The sequence below is a fragment of the Pipistrellus hanaki genome (genome assembly GCF_964339955.1).
Source record: "Pipistrellus hanaki genome assembly, chromosome: 13".
Lineage (NCBI taxonomy): Eukaryota > Metazoa > Chordata > Mammalia > Chiroptera > Vespertilionidae > Pipistrellus > Pipistrellus hanaki.
The window spans coordinates 58,528,352-58,546,726 of NC_140515.1; the positions used below are offsets into that span (position 1 = coordinate 58,528,352).

At 66.9% G+C, this 18,375-nt stretch overlaps 3 protein-coding genes across 9 annotated transcripts; all 3 read left to right on the top strand.

Annotated features, from left to right (window-relative positions):
* Positions 1–32: 32 nt before the first annotated feature.
* Positions 33–4,116, top strand: NPRL2 (NPR2 like, GATOR1 complex subunit). Of its 4 annotated transcripts, none has more exons than XM_084902344.1 (11): positions 33–214; positions 720–811; positions 899–1,067; positions 1,210–1,318; positions 1,870–2,006; positions 2,096–2,193; positions 2,385–2,433; positions 2,583–2,646; positions 3,166–3,283; positions 3,539–3,681; positions 3,770–4,116. In XM_084902344.1, exons 1-11 carry the CDS (start codon positions 137–139, stop codon positions 3,835–3,837), a joined length of 1,125 nt encoding a protein of 374 aa, XP_084758470.1. In that variant the 5' UTR covers positions 33–136; the 3' UTR covers positions 3,838–4,116. The 4 variants fall into 4 exon arrangements, with proteins under 4 accessions (XP_084758470.1, XP_084758468.1, XP_084758469.1 ...); XM_084902342.1 differs by having other exon boundaries at positions 34–214; positions 2,553–2,646; XM_084902343.1 differs by having other exon boundaries at positions 34–214; positions 2,397–2,433; positions 2,553–2,646.
* Positions 4,117–4,784: 668 nt separating this feature from the next.
* Positions 4,785–9,914, top strand: ZMYND10 (zinc finger MYND-type containing 10). Of its 3 annotated transcripts, XM_084902293.1 has the most exons (12): positions 4,791–5,284; positions 5,534–5,642; positions 6,686–6,802; positions 6,937–6,990; positions 7,088–7,225; positions 7,294–7,382; positions 7,467–7,567; positions 7,855–8,027; positions 8,879–9,004; positions 9,084–9,205; positions 9,291–9,416; positions 9,494–9,914. In XM_084902293.1, the coding sequence occupies exons 1-12, from the start codon at positions 5,070–5,072 to the stop codon at positions 9,579–9,581; spliced, it is 1,458 nt and encodes a 485-aa protein (XP_084758419.1). In that variant the 5' UTR covers positions 4,791–5,069; the 3' UTR covers positions 9,582–9,914. The 3 variants fall into 3 exon arrangements, with proteins under 3 accessions (XP_084758420.1, XP_084758418.1, XP_084758419.1); XM_084902294.1 differs by lacking the exon at positions 7,467–7,567 and having other exon boundaries at positions 4,785–5,284; positions 7,294–7,374; positions 7,773–8,027; XM_084902292.1 differs by having other exon boundaries at positions 4,787–5,284; positions 8,879–9,914.
* A 135-nt stretch (positions 9,915–10,049) lies between these two features.
* RASSF1 (Ras association domain family member 1) lies at positions 10,050–18,070 on the top strand. 2 transcript variants are annotated; one of them, XM_084902300.1, is made up of 6 exons: positions 10,050–10,363; positions 12,239–12,345; positions 15,731–15,835; positions 16,016–16,313; positions 16,465–16,580; positions 17,185–18,070. In XM_084902300.1, the coding sequence occupies exons 1-6, from the start codon at positions 10,132–10,134 to the stop codon at positions 17,329–17,331; spliced, it is 1,005 nt and encodes a 334-aa protein (XP_084758426.1). In that variant the 5' UTR covers positions 10,050–10,131; the 3' UTR covers positions 17,332–18,070. The 2 variants fall into 2 exon arrangements, with proteins under 2 accessions (XP_084758426.1, XP_084758427.1); XM_084902301.1 differs by lacking the exons at positions 10,050–10,363; positions 12,239–12,345 and adding an exon at positions 12,711–13,067.
* The last annotated feature ends 305 nt before the right edge of the window (positions 18,071–18,375 follow it).

An 18,375-nucleotide genomic window follows, 5' to 3' on the forward strand; every position in this document is an offset into this window, starting at 1 on the left:
GTAGCCACGCCTCTGAGCTCCTCTGCGCATGCGCTGTTGAGCAGCTGTCCTGAAGGGTGCGAGTGCGCAGGCGTGCTCGACCCGGCGGCCAAGGCCTCGGAGCTGGTGTTCCCGAGGACTCGGTCCCGTTAGCGCCATGGGCAGCGGCTGCCGCATCGAATGCATATTTTTCAGCGAGTTCCATCCCACGCTGGGACCCAAGATCACCTATCAGGTGCCGTCGGGCTCGCGGGCTTGGTGGGAAGATAGGGACTCTCTCCGGAGCTCAGTCCGTCTGGAAGCGGCGGGTGCCTGTCCCCGCGCTGCCCGCTGCCCGCTACTCCTTCATTCGCCGGGAATTGGGAACCCAGAGGATGCTCAGACCCAGGTCCCAGGCTCCCGGCGAGAGGGAGCAGACAGACCACATAGGCAGTGATTGTGGGAGATCAGGCTGTGGGGACCAGGAGGGATGCCAGGCCCCACGAGGTGGGGGTGGGTGGTGCATTGGTTTCCCTGGCTGCATGGGGATGTGGGTGAGTGAGGAGAGCGGGCCAGGCAGAGGGAACGCATGTGCACAAGCCAGGAGGCTAGTGAACATGGCGTGTGCTTGTAAACAGAGAGTAGGCCTGCGGGAGGGAGAGAGGAGAAACGCTGAAGAGGGCTTAGGTCTTGGGGGGTTGCCCGTTTACTCTGCCTAGTACCAGGTCCACTAGTGAGTTCTTGTCCGCATCCCTCTCCAGGTTCCTGAGGACTTCATCTCCCGGGAGCTGTTTGACACGGTCCAGGTGTACATCATCACCAAGCCGGAGCTGCAGAACAAGCTCATCACCGTGTGAGGCCCTCGCCTGGGCGCCGGGAGGAGGGGACAGGCTTGGGAGTGGGAGGAGCCTGACGCTGGCCCCGCCCGCCCCCTCTCCAGCACAGCCATGGAGAAGAAACTAATCGGCTGTCCTGTGTGCATCGAGCACAAGAAGTACAGCCGCAACGCCCTGCTCTTCAACCTGGGCTTCGTGTGTGACGCCCAGGCCAAGACCTGCGCCCTCGAGCCCATCGTCAAAAAGCTGGCGGGCTACCTGACCACACTGGAGGTCTGCGGCTCGGCGGGCTTGGGTGGACGGGCAGGCGGAGTCGGGGAAGGTATTCACGTGTCTCCGAAGCCCTCCCGACCTAGGACCCGGCCAGGCCAGGCTGCCTGGGGGGTGCCCACCATGCTGTCCGTGCTCCATCCAGCTGGAGAGCAGCTTCGTGTCGTCGGAGGAGAGCAAGCAGAAGCTGGTGCCCATCATGACGATCTTGCTGGAGGAGCTCAACGCCTCAGGCCGGTGTACTCTGCCCATCGGTATGCCCGCCTCTGCAAGGACAGCGAGGGGGAGGAGGGATGGGAAGGTGACGGAAGGGCGAGCCCAGCCAAGGACAAGACTCATGAGCGAATTTGTGGCCAGGAAATAGCCAGGAGCTGAACTGCTGATGTGCGGGGTCCAGGGCATGGCAGGGCGGGCTGGGGCTGGGGAGGCCAGCAGCGCGCTCCAGCTGTCCCGTGGGCCGGCTCCTTCCCCTCTCTGGGCCTCGGTCTCCGGCTTTATAAAAGGGGAAGATTCTGCCCTGCGGGTGCTGGACCTGCCGGCACCACGGCCCGGCCGCCGTGCCGCACCTGTGACAGGCCAGGGCGCAGAGGAAGGGGCTATTTCTACGCTCAGCGCCCCGAGCAGTGGGCGCTGGGAATGGTTTGTAGCCTGACATGCCGGCGGGAAAAAAATTTTTAAAAAGGGGGGAGGGGAGGAGACTGGCCCCACCGGAGCCCCTGCCTGCCTGAGGGCTGCTGGACGGACTGAGGGTCACGGAGGGCCCCTCGGCAGAGGGCGCTGAGAATGAGGGTGGGGCCCCCTGCAGATGAGTCCAACACCATCCACCTGAAGGTGATTGAGCAGCGGCCGGACCCTCCCGTGGTCCAGGAGTACGACGTGCCCGTGTTCACCCAGGACAAGGAGGACTTCTGCAGCTCCCAGTGGGACCTCACCACGCAGCAGGTGCGCCGGCCGGCCTCCCGGGGGTCCTCAGCCCGGTGGCCTCATCCTTGGCCTCACCCCGCCCCCTGCTGACTGCCCGCCCCGCCCAGATCCTGCCCTACATCGATGGCTTCCGCCACGTCCAGAAGATCTCGGCCGAGGCAGACGTGGAGCTCAACCTGGTGCGCATTGCCGTCCAGAACCTGCTGTGAGTGGGGGTCACACAGGTCACACCGAGAGCGCTGACGCTGGGGCTGGGGCTGGGGCTGGGGCCTGGGGCTGGGCCTGGGCCTGGAGCTGAGCCTGTGCCTGGGGCTGGGCCTGGGGCTGGGCCTGGGGCTGGGCCTGGGCCTGGGCCTGGGCCTGTGCCTGGGGCGTGGCCCTCATAGCTGAGCACAGCTCTTCTCCCAGGTACTATGGCGTTGTGACTCTGGCGTCCATCCTCCAGGTAGGGGAGTCTGGGTCTGGTTGTGCGGAGAGGGGATCGTGTGGCTGGGCCACACGGGGTCTGTCAGACTTCCAAGCCCCTCACTCAGGCTCCCGTGACTCCTGCCACCTCCCTTCCAGTACTCCAACGTGTACTGCCCCACGCCCAAGGTGCAGGACCTGGTGGATGACAAGTCCCTGCAAGAGGAGTGTCTGTCCTACGTGACCAAGCAAGGTAATTGTTGTGGGGTCGAAATCTGGGTTCAAAATAAGACCACCGGAGGCTGATGATTAATTAAAAAAAGCAGGCAAGGGTTTATTGAAAAACTGGCCAGGACGGCGCGGGAGCACCACAGGCAGGTGGGCCCCACACGACTGACCGCACTGATCCAGGTGTAGGCAATCCCTTTTAAAGCTTCAAACCACAAGAATTTCCCTTTGTTCTAAATTCTAAAGGCTGGGAACATTGGAATGTGGCCCTATCTTTCCCATAATACAAAAGCAGAACTCAGAGGTTAATCTCTGAAGCTTATCTATAGTTTCTACCCCTGAAGCTACTGAGTCAGTGGGAGTCAATCTCCTATTGTTTAAGCAAGTAATCGAAGGTCAAAGTCAGATAGCAAGGTTAAAATTCAAGCAGCAGTTTCTACCCAAGTATGATTGCTACCATATTTCATTAATGGTGGGCTCTGGGGAGGCCATGGGGGGGGGGGGGGGGGCAGGGCCCCTGGAGAGCTGAGCCTGCGCCCCACAGGGCACAAGAGGGCCAGCCTCCGGGACGTGTTCCAGCTGTACTGCAGCCTTAGCCCCGGCACGACCGTGAGGGACCTCATTGGCCGCCACCCCCAGCAGCTGCAGCGCGTGGATGAGCGGTCAGAAGGGCATCCTTGGGGGGTGGGGGGTCGGCCTGAAGGCAGACACCCCTCTCTGTCTCTTGGGAGCCCTGGGTTAGAGAGGAAGCAAGAGACTCCCAGTGAGCAGAATCATGAGGCACTGCTAGTCCAGGCAGGCTTCCTGGAGGCGAGGGCTTCACGGAGACAGCGTGGGAGGGGAAGTGCAGGAAAAGGCTGGCCTGGTGGGGGAAGGCCCGACCAGGTGTCACCCCTCTCCCTCGACCCGCACCCCAGGAGGCTGGTCCAGTTCGGGCTGATGAAGAACCTCATCCGGAGGCTGCAGAAGTACCCGGTGCGGGTGTCCCGGGAGGAGCGCAGCCACCCGGCCCGCCTCTACACCGGCTGCCACAGCTACGACGAGATCTGCTGCAAGACAGGTGGAGGGGGCAGGGTGCGGGGGAGGAGAGGGGGGGGTGATCAGGCAGGAAGCCAAGCCCACAGGCTGACCTCCCCACCGCCACCCAGGCATGAGCTACCAGGAGCTGGATGAACGGCTGGAAAATGACCCCAACATCATCATCTGCTGGAAGTGAGGCTGGAGGGGGCCGGACACAGCGGCAGCTACTCTCCGCCAAGCCCTGCCTGGTGCCCGCGGGCTAGACCCGCAGCCTCGTCTCTCCTGCCTCAATGTTGACCCTCAATGTCTGTAAATAAAATCCATTTCACCCTACCTCCACTGGATACCACCCCTGAGCCGGCCCCCAGGGGACCCAGTGAAAGAGCCATGGTCCTGGCGCGTGGAGCGCCACCTGGTGGGCAGAGCCGACAATGGCCAAGTAAACGTGTCCCCTATTTAAAAACTAAAACAAGCAGGAAGTTGTGATAAAGAGAGTGAGTTGGACAGGGCTGGCGGGGCCCAGTGGACGGAGCATCAGCCTGTGGACTGAAGGGTCCCGGGTTCCATTCGGGGCAAGGGCACAAGCCCATTTCAGGCTCGATCCCCCGTGCAGGAGGCAGCGATCCATGCTTCTCTCTCATTATTGATGTTTCTGTCTCTTCCTTCCTCTCTGAAGTCAATTTAAAAAAGAAAAGAAAAGAAAAAAAAGAGTGAGTTGGGATGAGCGGGGGCTGCTCTGGATTGTTTGGGCCGGGAAGGCCCCGATGGCTAACAGCCCTGGAGCAGGAAGAGTGGTCCAGGCAGCGGGCCAGCTGCAGAAACCCTGAGGCCAGGACCACCTGGGGTGCATGGGGAGCCCACGGAGCCGGCACCTGGGAGGCAGGGGGCCGAGAAACTGAGTCCCGGGAAAGGAGAGGGGGCAGAGCCTGCTGCCGCCGGCCGGCGAGCTGCTGCGGACACGGCATCCTGAGGGCCAGCGCGGCCGTGGAGCGCCCTCCAGTGGCGGCCGTGTGCACCTCGCAGAGCCGGGCGGACAGGCGCAGCGGTGACCCGGCGGGGCGATGGCAGGGGGGAGGGGGGTAAGGGGTGGACCCCGGGGGGGGGGGGGAGGAGGGTAAGGGGTGGGCCCGAACAGAAGGTCAGCCGTCCAGCCCAGAGGAGGGGCCGGGGTGAGCGGGGGGGCGGCTGCGCGAGCCCGGACGGGGCGGCCCACCCGGCATCGGGGCGCGGAGGGCCCGGGCACAGCGTCCGGCGCTCGGAGGCCCGTGCTCCGCCGCCGGCCGCGGGGAGAAGCCCCGGGAGGCCGTCTAGGGTTCTGCCCGCCCCGCCCCCCCTTGCAGGGGCGGTGGACGGGGGTGGGGACCGGCCCGCCCCGGGGGCGGGGCCCAGGCCACACTGCGCAGACTCAGACTCCGGCTAGCCGTTTCCATGGCGACGAGGCCCGCGCACCCCAACTGCTCCACAACCGTCCGGTCCCAGACTTCGGCCCCAACCGCGCTCCGCGCCGGGGCTGCCCGGGGTCCGCGGAGCCCCGCCTGGTGTGGCCCCGACATGGGCGACCTGGAGCTGCTGCTGCCGGGGGAGGCCGACGTGCTGGTGCGGGGGCTCCGCAGCTTCCCGCTGATGGAGATGGGCTCCGCAGGGTGAGGCCGCCCCGCAGGGTGAGGCCGCCGGCCGGGCAGCGGAGTCTGGGCTCGGAGCCCCCGCGTGGAGGGCGTTCCCACAGGGGAGGGAGGGGTTGCCAGGGTGGAGGGGCGCCCGGGGGTACAGGTCCTGAGCCCTCTCTGGCCCCTCAGGGTCAGGTGAGCTTCGGTGGGCTCAGCCCCCACCCCACTCCCACTGCACACATGTGCACCCAGACACACCACACACACACACACACCCTCTGGCAGGTGGAACCAGCAGCATGAAAACCTGGAGAAGCTGAACATGCAGGCCATCCTGGATGCCACGGCCAGCCAGGGCGAGCCCATCCAGCAGCTGCTGGTCACCCACGGGAAGGTATGCTGGGGGCAGGCGGGCCTCTGCCTCCCGGCCCACCCACCACTCTGCCCCTCAGGAGCGCGCTGGCGTCTGTTCCTCCCTCCGCTGGTGCCCCTGCCCTCCCCAGAGGAGGAGGGGGCGGGCATCACTCATCTGACTGGCACCCCTGCTGGGCACACCTGGCAGGCGGGTGGGCGCAGTGTGGTTGACCATGGGGCCTAGCACAGCCTGGCCTGCAGGGGGAGGCCCACGCTCTGCGGTTCCTGAGCAGGTTCCAGACCGGAGGGCGTCCCTGCCCGCATGGTGGCGGACTGTGGTGTGGAAGGAGGCAGCCTGCCCACTCGGGAGAGGATTGGCGTGGTGGGGACAGGAACCAGGAGCATGGCTCCATAGATGACCGGAGGTGTCACTGACAAAGGGTTCCTCCATGCCGAGACTGGTGTGGCTCAGTGGATAGAACGTCAGCCTGCGGTCTGAAAGTTCCCGGGTTTGATTCCGGTCAAGGGCATGTACCTTGGTTACGGGCACATCCCCGGTGGGGGGTGTGCAGGAGGCAGCTGATCGATTTTTCTCTCTCATTGATGTTTCTGGCTCTCTATCCCTCTCTCTTCCTCTCTGTAAAATATCAATAAAATATATTTTTTAAAAAAGGGGGGGGGGGGTTTCCTCCGCAAGGAAAGGTAGTGCCCTAGTGCGAGGGGGTAGGAACGGGCACCCCGAAGGCCTGGCTGAGGGTGAGGCCGAGGCGCACCAGAGGACACACCAGAGGGGCGAGGGGAGGGCATGAGCAGGAGGGCGGCCTGGGAGGCCCCTGGATGTGGAGGGGAACGGAGGTGCCTGTACAGGCAAGGACCCGCCCCGGAAGCACGGGGATGTCCCCACAGAGGGCAGGGCAGCTGGAGGTGAAGGTCACGGTGCAGGAGAGGGGTCAGGAAGGTCCTCGTGGGGCGCAGGAGGGTCTGGGGGAGTCTGGGGAGAGCTGGGTCGGCTGAGCCAGGGGTGGGAGGGTTGCTAGGCCACGGTAGGCCCACCCCGCCCCTCCCCCCAACCCTCCCCCCAAGGTGCCCACGCTGGTGCGGGAGCTGATCGCCGTGGAGATGTGGAAGCAGAAGGTGTTCCCTGTGCTGTGCAAACTGGAGGACTTCAAGCCCCAGAACACCTTCCCCATCTACATGGTGGTGAGCTGTCCCCCCTCCCCCCCTCCCTCTCCCCCCCCTCTCCCCGCGCCTCCCTCTCCCCGCCCCCCCCTCCCCCGTCAGCGGGCAGCCCCTCCCCTTGGCCGGCAGCCCGCACCCGTCCTGTTTATCTGCAGCTGCACCACGAGGCTTCCATCATCAACCTCCTGGAGACCGTGTTCTTCCACAAGGTGAGGCCCGGCCAGGCCGGGGGGGCCAGAGGGCTGTGTGTGGGAGGAGCCATCAGAGAGAACGCTCCCCCCCCCCCCCCCCCCCCCCCGCCCCCAGGAGGTGTGTGAGTCCGCCAAGGACACCATCATGGACCTGGTGGACTACTGCCACCGCAAGCTGACCCTGCTGGCGGGCCGGAGCGGCCGCGGGGAGCCCCCGGAGGAGGAGGAGGCGGAGGACGTCCCTCCCATGAAGGTGGGCTGAGGCTCCTGGCGGGAGGGGCTGCACCCCGGTCCCCAGGCCTAAGCGCCCGCGCTCCCCAGGAGCTGCAGGCGCAGGCGGAGCTGATGGAGTTTGAGATCGCGCTGAAGGCACTCTCCGTGCTCCGCTACATCACGGACTGCGTGGACAGGTGGGCGGCCGGCGGCCTCGGCCCCGGTGGAGGGCGGGGGCCTGGGCCTGTCCCCTCCATTCATCTCCCCCCACCCCCACCCAGCCTGTCCCTGAGCACCCTGAGCCGCATGCTGAGCACCCACAACCTGCCCTGCCTCCTGGTGGAGCTGCTGGAGCACAGTCCCTGGACCCGGAGGGACGGAGGTACGGTCCTCCTCCACCTGCCGGAGGCCCAGCTCGGGCATCCGGGGTGCCCTCCAGGATTGAGGGGTGGCAGCATGCACACAGGTGGGCGAACTGAGCCCCCCGGCCCCCAGAGGGCAACGGGACGGCTGAGCCGGAAGTAGGCCTCGACCCAGGCTCCGCAGCAGGCAGGGCCCACGTGTCCACCACCGAGGACCCAGTCCAGCTGGAGCGGTCAGCCCCCCAGCCCCTGCAGCTGCTCCTACAGAGCACGCACTGCTGCACCCAGAACACTGCTCCTCTCGCAGGCAAGCTGCAGCAGTTTGAGGGGGGCCGTTGGCAGACGGTGGCCGCCTCCGAGCAGCAGAAGATGAGCAAGTTGGATGGGCAGGTGTGGATCGCCCTGTACAACCTGCTGCTGAGCCCTGAGGCCCGGGCCCGCTACTGCCTCACGAGGTTTGCCAAAGGACAGCTGCTCAAGGTGGGGAACCTCCCAGCCCCCCACAGCCCCAGCACCCAGCCTAACCCTCCCAGCCCCCCACCCACAGCCCCAGCACCCAGCCTAACCCTCCCAGCCCCCCCCCACAGCCCCAGCACCCAGCCTAACCCTCCCAGCCCCCCACCCACAGCCCCAGCACCCAGCCTAACCCTCCCAGCCCCCCACCCACAGCCCCAGCACCCAGCCTAACCCTCCCAGCCCCCCACCCACAGCCCCAGCACCCAGCCTAACCCTCCCAGCCCCCCACCCACAGCCCCAGCACCCAGCCTAACCCTCCCAGCCCCCCACCCACAGCCCCAGCACCCAGCCTAACCCTCCCAGCCCCCCACCCACAGCCCCAGCACCCAGCCTAACCCTCCCAGCCCCCCACCCACAGCCCCAGCACCCAGCCTAACCCAGCCCCCCACAGCCCCAGCACCCAGTCTAACCCTCCCAGCCCCCCCCACAGCCCCAGCACCCAGCCTAACCCAGCCCCCCACAGCCCCAGCACCCAGTCTAACCCTCCCAGCCCCCCCCCACAGCCCCAGCACCCAGCCTAACCCTCCCAGCCCCCCACCCACAGCCCCAGCACCGAGCCTAACCCTCCCAGCCCCCCCACCCACAGCCCCAGCACCGAGCCTAACCCTCCCAGCGCCCCCCCCACCCCAGCACCCAACCTGCCCCACCCCTGCTGTCGGGCTTTGCCCACCCACCTCAGCCCCAGTCCTGTTCCCAGACCTGGGGCCTCGGGTGGCAGCAGTTAGTGGGACGAGGCCAAAGGCACCCTCGCCCAGCCCAGGCCGGCCCTGTTCCTGGACCCGCCGCTCAGCCCCGTCCCTCCCCTCCCCCCGCAGCTTCGGGCCTTCCTCACAGACATTCTGGTCGACCAGCTGCCCCACCTGGCGGACCTGCAGGGGTTCCTGGCCCGCCTGGCCCTGGCTGAGCCCCAGCCGCCTAAGAAGGACCTAGTGTTCGAGCAGGTAGGCGCGGGGAGCTGGTGCTCAGGAGCACCGCCCGCTTCGCCTGCTCCTCCTGGCCACGCTCCGCTCCTCCCCCCAGATCCCCGAAATCTGGGAGCGGCTGGAGCGGGAGAACAAGGGCAAGTGGAAGGCCATGGCCAAGCACCAGCTGGAGCACATGTTCAGCCCCTCGGAGCACGACCTCCGGCTGCAGGCGCAGAGGTGAGGCTGTGGCGGGCAGGTGGGAGGGGCACTCCCGGGGCCTCCCCCCCCCCCAGGCCAGCCAGGCCTCCTGCCCCTCTCCCAGGTGGGCTGAGACCTACAGGCTGGACGTGCTGGAGGCCGTGGCTCCGGAGCGGCCGCGCTGTGCCTACTGCGGCGCCGAGGCCTCCAAACGCTGCTCGCGATGCCAGAACGAGTGGTACTGCTGCAGGTGAGGGCGTCCTGGGACCGGCCCCGAGCCCACGCCCCGGCCCCGCACTCTGCCTCCTCACGGCCCCTTGCCCGCAGGGAGTGCCAGGTCAAGCACTGGGAGACGCACCGGAAGGCTTGCGTCCAGGTGGCCCGGGGTGGCAGAGTGAGTGACCGCAGCTGCTGAGCGCCCCCCGGTGCCATGCCCCGCCGGAGGGGCGCCCGAGCCCCGGATGGCAGCCTGGGCTCTGCAAGCGCCGGCCTCGGAGTGGGAGCAGGCAGCCGCTGGCCCGGCCCGCAGCCCAGCTCCCCCGCTTCCTGCCGCACCCAGGGGCAGGCTCCGGGCGCTGGGGCAGGAGGCGGCCGGCGGCGAGGGCGAGGGCGAGGGCGAGGGCGAGGGCCGGATGTGGGGACCCTCTTCCTCTCGCTCAGTAAAGCTGCTCCCAGAAACCCGCGTCTCCGTGTGGCCTTTGCACTCCGCGTCGTGGGGGCGGGGAGCTGCTCTGGGGCGAAGGGAGGGCGGGCACTTGGAGAGAGCGCCCTGGGGTGCCCCCCGCCCCGCCCACGGGTCCGCACCGCCCGGCGCCCCGCGCCCCGCGCTCCCGGGCGCCGCTCCCTCGCGCTCTCCGCCGCGCGGCCTGGAGCTCCGGGGCGGCGCTGCGTCGGGGCCCGCCCCGGGCCCGCCCGCCCGCGACCGCTCGCCGGCTCCCAGGGCGGCCGAGCCCGCCGCCCGGGCCATGTCGGCGCCGGAGCTCATTGAGCTGCGGGACCTGGGCCCCGCGCGCCGCACCCGCCTGGAGCGCGCCAACGCGCTGCGCATCTCGCCCGGCCCCGCGCGCAGCCCGGCCAGACCGCCGGCCCCGGGCCGCGGCCACCGCTTCCAGCCCGCGGCGCCCGCCACGCACACGTGGTGCGACCTGTGCGGGGACTTCATCTGGGGCGTCGTGCGCAAGGGCCTGCAGTGCGCGCGTGAGTAGCGCCTGAGCGCTGGCGAGAGAACCGGGCGGTCAGAGGGCAGCGCAGCTGCTGCGGGTCACGCTGGGGCGGGGCGGGTGGGGTGGGGTGGCTGGGACGCCCCCGCGGCAGGTCCAGTACCTCCCCCCAATCGAAGAGAGGGGCGCAGGTTTCCTATCTCCACACTCACTGCCCTGCGCCTGGGCCCCGCTGGGCAGAGGCAGCGCTGTGAGCACCGGTGCTGCTTTCCAGGTGCTCGTCTCCCAAGAGCCTGGGCCCTTTTATGTTTATTGGCTTCAGAGAGCGAGGGAGAGGGAGAGGGAGAGAAACATCGATGATGGGAGGGAACCATGGATCAGTGGCCTCCTGCACATCCCACATCGGGAATCGAGCTCACAACCCTGGCTTATGCCGACCGGGGATCGAACCCTGACCCCCTGGTTCATCCGTGGGTGCTCAACCCCTGAGCCACGGCAGCCGGCCCCGTGGCCCTTTGTGAGCAAGGCTTTGTGCCCATCAGTCTCCGAAGTCCACATTCCCAGGCCTGCCCCTTCCCGAAAATTCATTCACCGAGGTTCCCCCGGATCACTGCAGGGTGGGCATTTGCCCCCCTATGGAAAGGGGGCCGGGGGCCGGGGGAAAGGTGGAACCTCGGTGGGCCCCGTGAGACCGGGATTCTGTCGTCTTCCTGTAGCATATTCTATCACAGGCGCTAAGACATGAAACAGCACCACACCCCTGGGGTCCTCCGCCTCCCTGGCCCCAGCAGCAAGCAGGGGCCGCTCTCACTCCGGCTGCACACCAGCCAGAACCACGGGGATGCTTTGCAGCCCTCGAACCCGTGCCTGGCCCTACCTCAGACCTGCTGAATCCGTCACTGGGCGCGTATCGTATCATCGGTTTTTAAAACCTCTTTCTCACGTGCAGCCTGGGTGACAAATCACTGCTCGGGCCCATTTAAGAATTTAGGGAGATGCCCCAGGCCTGTCTGTGCCTGGAGACCCTCCCGCCCGGCACAGGAGTCTGTCCTGGACTCAGCTGGAGCAGACCTGGGAGATGTGACAGAGTACAGGGCATGAACCAGAGCCGGGACATCCCCAAGAAAACAGCGGCCATGGCAATTAAAAACAGACAACGTGGGTGTGTGCCAGAGGCAGAAGCAAGGCTGGAGTCGCTGAGGAGCCGGGGGTTTGGCTCACACAGCTGGGAGAATGGTATCCATTTCTGCTGAGACGAGGAACTCTGGCGAGGGTTGGGTGGGTTGGGAGAAAAGCTCCCGTGTGGCCATGCTGGTTGCAATGTCAGACATCCAAGTGAAGGTTCGGACATGCAGGACTTGGCCTGAGCAGGGAGCCAGTAAGGGGGGCCTGGGATCCGGGTGGGCTGAGTGTGCACAGAGCAGGGCAGTGACAAGACTGGGCCTCCATGATAGGCCACCCCCACATCGGGGTGTTGACCAAAGGAAGGAGCTGCGGGGAAGTCGAACACACGGGGTCGTGGGGGGCCCTGGGAACCGAGGGGAGGGGAGGATGGAGAGAGGGCCGCGGGCTTGGGCAGTGCCGGGTTGCTGAGGACCTGACTGGGCGGCCTCCTGGAGCGGGTGAAGGCCAGGAGCGAGTGCAAGTGCATCAGAGTGGATGTTCTGCTCGGGGGGAGCAGAGGCAGGTGACAACTGGGACATGGGTTTTGCTGCGTTTCCCTTCGAGGGCGGGGGGAGGGCCTAAGGTCTGGAGCTCCGACTGCAGAGCAGGCCTGGTCCCCTAACTGCCACCGCGGCCTCCGCCGCCGGGACTGGCCCTCGTCTGGAGCGGAGGGCGGCGACGGCCTTCTCCCTGCCGCTTCTCTTCCGTCCGTGGTCGCTCCTCGGCCTCACGCCAGCCCTCTCCGCAGACTGCAAGTTCACCTGCCACTACCGCTGCCGCGCGCTCGTCTGCCTGGACTGCTGCGGCCCGCGGGACCTGGGCTGGGAGCCGGCGCTGGAGCGGGACACCAACGTGGTGAGTGTGGGCCCGGGCGCACGGGCAGGGCCGGGCGCACGGGCGGGGCCGGGGCGCACGGGCGAGCGGCCCCACCGCAGGCGGCCCGGGGCTGGCCCCGCGACCCGACCTCCCCGCGGCAGAGCGGAGAGCAGGCCCGGGCTCGAAGAGGTGCGGGAGGACCGCCTCCGCGCGGACTACGCCGCCGCCCAGCCAGGCGCCTGCGCCATTTCCGCGCCTTCCCGCCGCCGCATCCGGCCCCGCGGCCACGCTGGTGCACATGCGCACTGGCGCCCACGCGCCGCCCGGTTCCCCAGGGGAAGTGAGACCCGCGGCGGCGCCGAGCCCAGCTGCCTGGGCGATGAGATCACTCGCGGGGGCGGGGCGCTCGCGTAGCCCCGCCCCCTAGAATTCCTCCTCCAATGAGAGGGGAGCGAGGCAGCCGCCGCTGGCCATTCGCAGCGGTAACGGCTGCCGCGCGGACACGGGGCGGCGCACGCGCACGGGGACGCACGGGGCGCAGGCGCGCTGGGCGGTGGTTGGAGGCTCCGGAAGCGCGGCTGGGTGAGCTGCCGGCTGCGGGCGCGGCGATGGGCGAGGCGGACGCAGAGACGCCCTCCTTCGAGATGACCTGGAGCAGCACGACGAGCAGCGGCTACTGCAGCCAGGAGGACTCGGACTCGGAGCTGGAGCAGTACTTCACGGCGCGCACCTCGCTGGGGCGCCGGCCGCGCCGGGACCAGGTGGGGGCCGGGGCGGGGGCGGCGGGCCGGGGGCGATCGGGGCCCCGCCCCTGCCCGGTGAGTCTCCGTGGGCAGCGTTCGTGGGCAGCCCCGCGCTCCCGTCAGCGTGGATCCCGGCCTGGCCGGGCACGGACCGGTCCAGCCAGGGGAAGCGGCTGCGTGGCGTGGGGCAGACCGGGGCCGGGCACTGTCCGCCTATGACTCAGGCCCCTGCGCGGGCTGGACTAGACCTCGGTTTCCGCGTCCGGGCCCAGCCGCCCTGGGAAGAAACCAGGAGGAAGCGGAGGGGGAGGCGTCCTGCCGGGAAGTGAGAAGTGTTTTTAGGGGGGCGGCCGGGATGGTGTGCGCCCCCGCCATTGCACTCCCGGATGGAGCCGATCTCCACCCCCGGCGGTTCCCGGCCTGCCACAGCGGCCGGACTGTGGAGGGCGCTGAGCCCCACCCGCGGGTGGACGCCGAGTGCGCCCTTGGGAGCATGTACACGGAACGTGGAGTGGATCTGGGGATCGGGGTTTGGGGACGGATGGGAAGGAAGCCTTTTTGGGACCATAAGCATCGGGGAAGGCCAGATGGTCAACTCCCGGTAAGGGGAGAGGGGGTTGGGGGTGTTACTAACCCAGGATATAAGGGGGTCTCCCGGGGTCCCCTCCTTGGAGAACTCTGTGCCATGAGTGTGACCGCCAGGCTCAGGTCACTAGCGCTGGGGAGCTGGTCACCTCGGGGAGCACCCTGGCCAGAGAGTGGGCACCAGGAAGCTCAGGATTCCTCACACGAGCCAAGAGAAGGGGTGGATGTGCTTTAGGTGAAGACTGTATGCCTCCGGCGCTCAGCCCCAAGCTCTCAGCCTCCAGCTCGGAGTGTGGACCCCTGAAACGGCCTCTGTGTCCCTCAGTTTCCCTCGTGGAAACGTGAGAAACCACAGGACCCTCTCCCACTGGCCGGGAGCGGGGCGTCGCTGTGTGTAGAACAGACCCGGTCCCTGGGCGGGTGGGGGTGCGGGTGCTGTGCTCGGGGAGGAGGCGGGGTCCCTCTGGCGTGGCCGAGGGAACCCCCTTCCCCGGGCAGCTTTGGAAACGCAAAAAGAATCTTCCTCCTCTGCCCCGGGCAGCCCGGGCCTCCTGTCCCAGGCCCTGCTTTAGAGGCGGATAGACGGAGGCCACCTGGAGAAGGAACGGGGCTGGGACGGAGGGCCCTGACTGACCGAGAAAGGAAGTCTCGTTCCCAGACTGGAGCTCAGCTCCATCCCAAGGCCGGGGATTAAGTCAGTGCCGTCCCTGTGCCCGCCCGTGTGTAACCAGAATTCTCTTCCTTCCTGCCCTGGCACTAGCGTCCGCTCAGCTTCCTCCCGCCCCGAGCACCCCCTCATCCTGGCGCTCCTCACTGAGGCACTGCCCTCGGCCCCAGGCCTCCCCTCCGGCCTGGACAGACAGGCCCACCCTTTATCCTCTGCCTCCAGCCTCCTGTACCCACCCCGGAATCCCCGTGTTCTGGGGCCCACACGCTTGTTCTTACCAGCCTTAGGGGCAAGCACTGTCCCCGCGGCTTGTGCTGAAGTTGCACTTCCCGATGCTCCCTCTGTCCACTCAGGAGGCAGCAGGCTTCAGTCCCCCCCTCCCAGAACCTTCTTCCTGGAGAGCCAGCCCCCTCAGCCCTCAGCACCCGCCTCGCTCTGCTGGACAGCGGCCGAGCACACAGCCAAAGGCCGACTCCATGCTGCGGCCTCACCTGTCTCCCCAACGCCCCCCTCAGATGGTTTAAGCTTAGGGGCTAAAGCATAGCCTGGCACAGGGCTGTTCTGTAAGAGGCCTCTGGTGGGCACTCCCTGGGGACTTGGGACAAGACGTTAGTCACCATGATCTCAGCTGTGTCTGCCCCTCCCACCCTGTTAGGGCCAGTCTGACATCACCGGGAAAGGAAGTGCGGCTGATGCAATGGGACCGAGGCCGTTCGATAGGAGAAAGTTTATTCAGTGCCCTGCTGCCCGGTCCACACCACACCTTCCGATAAGAGTCCACTTCCTGGAGGGGTGGGAGGGGCTGAGTGGTGGCGCTACCTCTGCGATTCCAAACATCCACCAGCAGGAAGGAGGTGCAGAAACCTGCCTGCCTGGCGCTGGCGCCGGCAGGAGGGACTTGGAACCTGGCCTGAAGCTACCTTTTGGCAGCCGGGGTCAGCGCCCTCGCCAGGTCTCAGCCGTGCGGCTGGCCCGGGCCCTCTGCCGGGCGCTGCCGTTTTAGAGGCTTCCCTTCGCCTCTGCTCACTGGTGGCTGGGCTCCTGCTGTGCACCAGCCCTCACACTCTCACCGTGCAGGGGCCCGGCCCTTTGCCAGGGGGAGGCAAAGTGGGCTTCTTCTCTGGACACACCCTCCTCCAGTACTGGGATCTCAATGTCCCCTTCTTTCCCTGCCCGGGCTTTGTGCTTCAGCGCCTTGGTTTTCAGGTGCCCATATGGTCTCGCCTGGCTTGTCCCGTGGGGCAGCGCGCAGCCTTTGCCGTCTCCATCGGGAGCCGGAGCCGGAGCGGTGATGGCTCCCCTCAGGCTCAGCTGTCAGTTCCCAAGGGCTACGCCAGAGGCCGTTCCCCGGCCACCAGGCCTCACCTCTGCCTGGGGCATGCGTTGCTGCATGGACGGCTCCTAAGGTCCGTGCTGGCCCATCTTTCAGGACGAGCTCGTGCAGTGGGAGACCCCTGACCTCTCTCAGGCTGAGACTGAGCAGAAGATCAAGGAGTACAATGGCCAGATCAACAGCAACCTCTTCATGAGCCTGGTGAGTTACCGGCGAGGGGGCGGGAGGGCAGAGCCCGCGGTGTGCCCGATGCCCGAAGGTCACGGCTGAGGTGTGGGTGGCCGAGCGGAGACTGATGCGCATCCATCCTGGCCCCGGTGGGGGCAGTGCCCAGTCTGTGCCTCCTCGCCTGGAGCCCAGCCAGGGTTCGTTTCTCCTCAGAACAAGGACGGCTCCTACACGGGCTTCATCAAGGTGCAGCTGAAGCTGGTGCGGCCGGTCTCGGTGCCGGCCAGCAGGAAGCCGCCCAGCCTGCAGGACGCCCGGCGGGGCCCGGCGCGCAGCGCGGCCGTGAGGCGCCGCACCTCCTTCTACCTGCCCAAGGACGCCGTCAAGCACCTGCACGTGCTGTCCCGCACCCGGGCGCGCGAGGTCATCGAGGCGCTGCTGCGCAAGTTCTCGGTGGTGGACGACCCCCGCAAGTTCGCGCTCTTCGAGCGGGCCGAGCGCCACGGCCAAGGTGGGTGTCCCCCCCCCCACACCCCCCACACCCCCCCGGGTGTGTGCGCGCAGGGCTGCGGGGCCGGCCCCCCCCCCCCCCCCCCCCCCCCGGGTGTGTGTGCACACAGGGCTGCGGGCCGGGCCTGACTGGTCTCCCCGCCTGGCCTCAGTGTACCTCCGGAAGCTGTCAGATGACGAGCAGCCCCTGCGGCTGCGGCTCCTCGCCGGGCCCAGCGAGAAGGCCCTGAGCTTCGTGCTGAAGGAGAATGACTCTGGGGAGGTGAACGTGAGTACAGGCCTCCTTCCTCCGGGCTCCCACTGGGCAGGGCGGAGGCTGCAGCTGCTGTGAGGCGAGGGGGAGGGGGAGGGGGAGGGGAGGGACAAGCCCTGCCACGCTCCTCCAGGAGGGTGAGTGCCTTGTGGCTGAGAAGGCTTCCTGGCCATTCGTGCCAAGTCTGTGCCTAAGAAGCCAGAGAACGGCCTTGGCACGCTGCTCTCCCATCTGGAATCCTCGGGAGACGAGGCCATCTCGCACTGCGGTGATCCCAGGCCAGGGCGCAGCCGCACAGGTGGCCCTGAGGTCCTGGCTCCCCTCCAGCTGTTAGGACTTTGTACCTGGTGTGATGTGTGGGGCCATCAGTGGGATTGGACTGAGCGTGAGCACGGCCTGCCTGGGTCGCTGGGAACGTTGGTTCGGTTGCCTGCTGTGAGGGGACGCCCTACTCTGTGGGCCCGTCTTCCAGAAGCCGCGGTGGGAATCCTAGCACCGACCATTCAGGCAGGAGCTGATGTCAGAAAGCCCCACGTGGGACCAGGTCGCTCCGGTCTCTGGGGAGGGCTTGTTGGCCTGGCCATGCCTGCTCAGCGCTTGCCGCCCCTCCTCCCTGCAGTGGGATGCCTTCAGCATGCCCGAGCTCCACAACTTCCTGCGCATCCTGCAGCGGGAGGAAGAGGAGCACCTGCGCCAGATCCAGCACAAGTACTCCCGGTGCCGCCAGAAGCTCCAGGAGGCCCTGCACGCCTGCCCCCTGGGGTGACCTCGCCCCCTGGTGGAAGGAGGAGCGCAGGCAGCACAGGGGTGTGCCGTGTGAGTGTGACGGCCTGTGAGGCCTGAGGAATGAGTGTGCATGGAGGCCCTCGTCGGCTGGCGGATGAACCCAGAGAACAGCAAGGAGCGGCTCGTGTGTCCACCCTGTGCCAAGGAGCGCGGGACCAGCACCTGCCCCTCGTGTGCGGAGTCACGGCACAGGGCTTCCCTGGGAAGCTGCTCCAGGCTTGCAGCAAGGGTAGAGCAGACAGAAGTCTCCTTAGTTTGTGTCTCAGACACGAGGATCTGGGAGACCCAGCAAACAGAATGGGGTCATGTTTGCAGGGAAGAGGACTCACCTGTGGGGAAGGGTGGTGTGTCTCGGATGGGGTCTCAGGACAGCCCTGTGGAAGCCGATGGTGGGTGTTCAGTGTAAGGCAGGCATCGAGGAAGAAGCAGGGCTCCCTCCGGTGCCTCTGGAGTCGGCGTGCCGGCTGCCGCTGCAGCAACAGTGCCTCTGCCTCCTCCGAGGGGGTGTCCTGGCTGGGGCCTGTGGGCACTGGCTCAGGTCCATGCCTTGTTTGCCAATCAAAGCCAGGGTCTTTACGTGGAGTATTTTGATGATGTGTGTGGGTGTATATTTTGTGGCCTCAGCTCAGTGCCTCCTGGGAGAAAAGGGTGGGAATGACGTCATCAGGGCCGGGCGCTGGGGAAAACTTGGCTGAATAAAGATTCAAGAATCTCCTGCTTTTGGACTCTATATGGGCCTGCAGCCCAGTTGCTCTTCATGCCAGTGGTGGACAGGCTCATAGACACTTTTTCAAAGTCACTATGGGACCAATTTGTGAAGGATTCGGGGTACAGATATCTAAGTCCTCTCGCCACCCTGAGGCTCATGTCTTGGTTTGGGCAAGATCATGAGCTGCAGCAAGGGAAACCACACAGCCACGAGCTGTGGGAGCCGCTCTGTGGACGGACACTCGCTGCCCATGGCACCTGAAGCCCTGCCCTCCTGAGGCATACCCTCTGATTTGGGGGGGAAGGGGGGAGCATT

What these genes read in the sequence shown, in the direction of transcription:
- ZMYND10 (XM_084902292.1), top strand. Translation starts at nt 5,070, where the DNA reads ATGGCGACGAGGCCCGCGCACCCCAACTGCTCCACAACCGTCCGGTCC. An exon ending in AGACCGTGTTCTTCCACAAG is followed by an intron (nt 6,991 to 7,087) that starts GTGAGGCCCGGC and finishes CCCCGCCCCCAG; the next exon opens with GAGGTGTGTGAGTCCGCCAA. An exon ending in CTGGACCCGGAGGGACGGAG is followed by an intron (nt 7,568 to 7,854) that starts GTACGGTCCTCC and finishes CTCCTCTCGCAG; the next exon opens with GCAAGCTGCAGCAGTTTGAG.
- NPRL2 (XM_084902342.1), top strand. Translation starts at nt 137, where the DNA reads ATGGGCAGCGGCTGCCGCATCGAATGCATATTTTTCAGCGAGTTCCAT. An exon ending in CTCTGGCGTCCATCCTCCAG is followed by an intron (nt 2,434 to 2,552) that starts GTAGGGGAGTCT and finishes CCTCCCTTCCAG; the next exon opens with TACTCCAACGTGTACTGCCC. An exon ending in GTCCTACGTGACCAAGCAAG is followed by an intron (nt 2,647 to 3,165) that starts GTAATTGTTGTG and finishes TGCGCCCCACAG; the next exon opens with GGCACAAGAGGGCCAGCCTC.
- RASSF1 (XM_084902300.1), top strand. Translation starts at nt 10,132, where the DNA reads ATGTCGGCGCCGGAGCTCATTGAGCTGCGGGACCTGGGCCCCGCGCGC. An exon ending in GGCCGAGCGCCACGGCCAAG is followed by an intron (nt 16,314 to 16,464) that starts GTGGGTGTCCCC and finishes GCCTGGCCTCAG; the next exon opens with TGTACCTCCGGAAGCTGTCA. An exon ending in ATGACTCTGGGGAGGTGAAC is followed by an intron (nt 16,581 to 17,184) that starts GTGAGTACAGGC and finishes TCCTCCCTGCAG; the next exon opens with TGGGATGCCTTCAGCATGCC.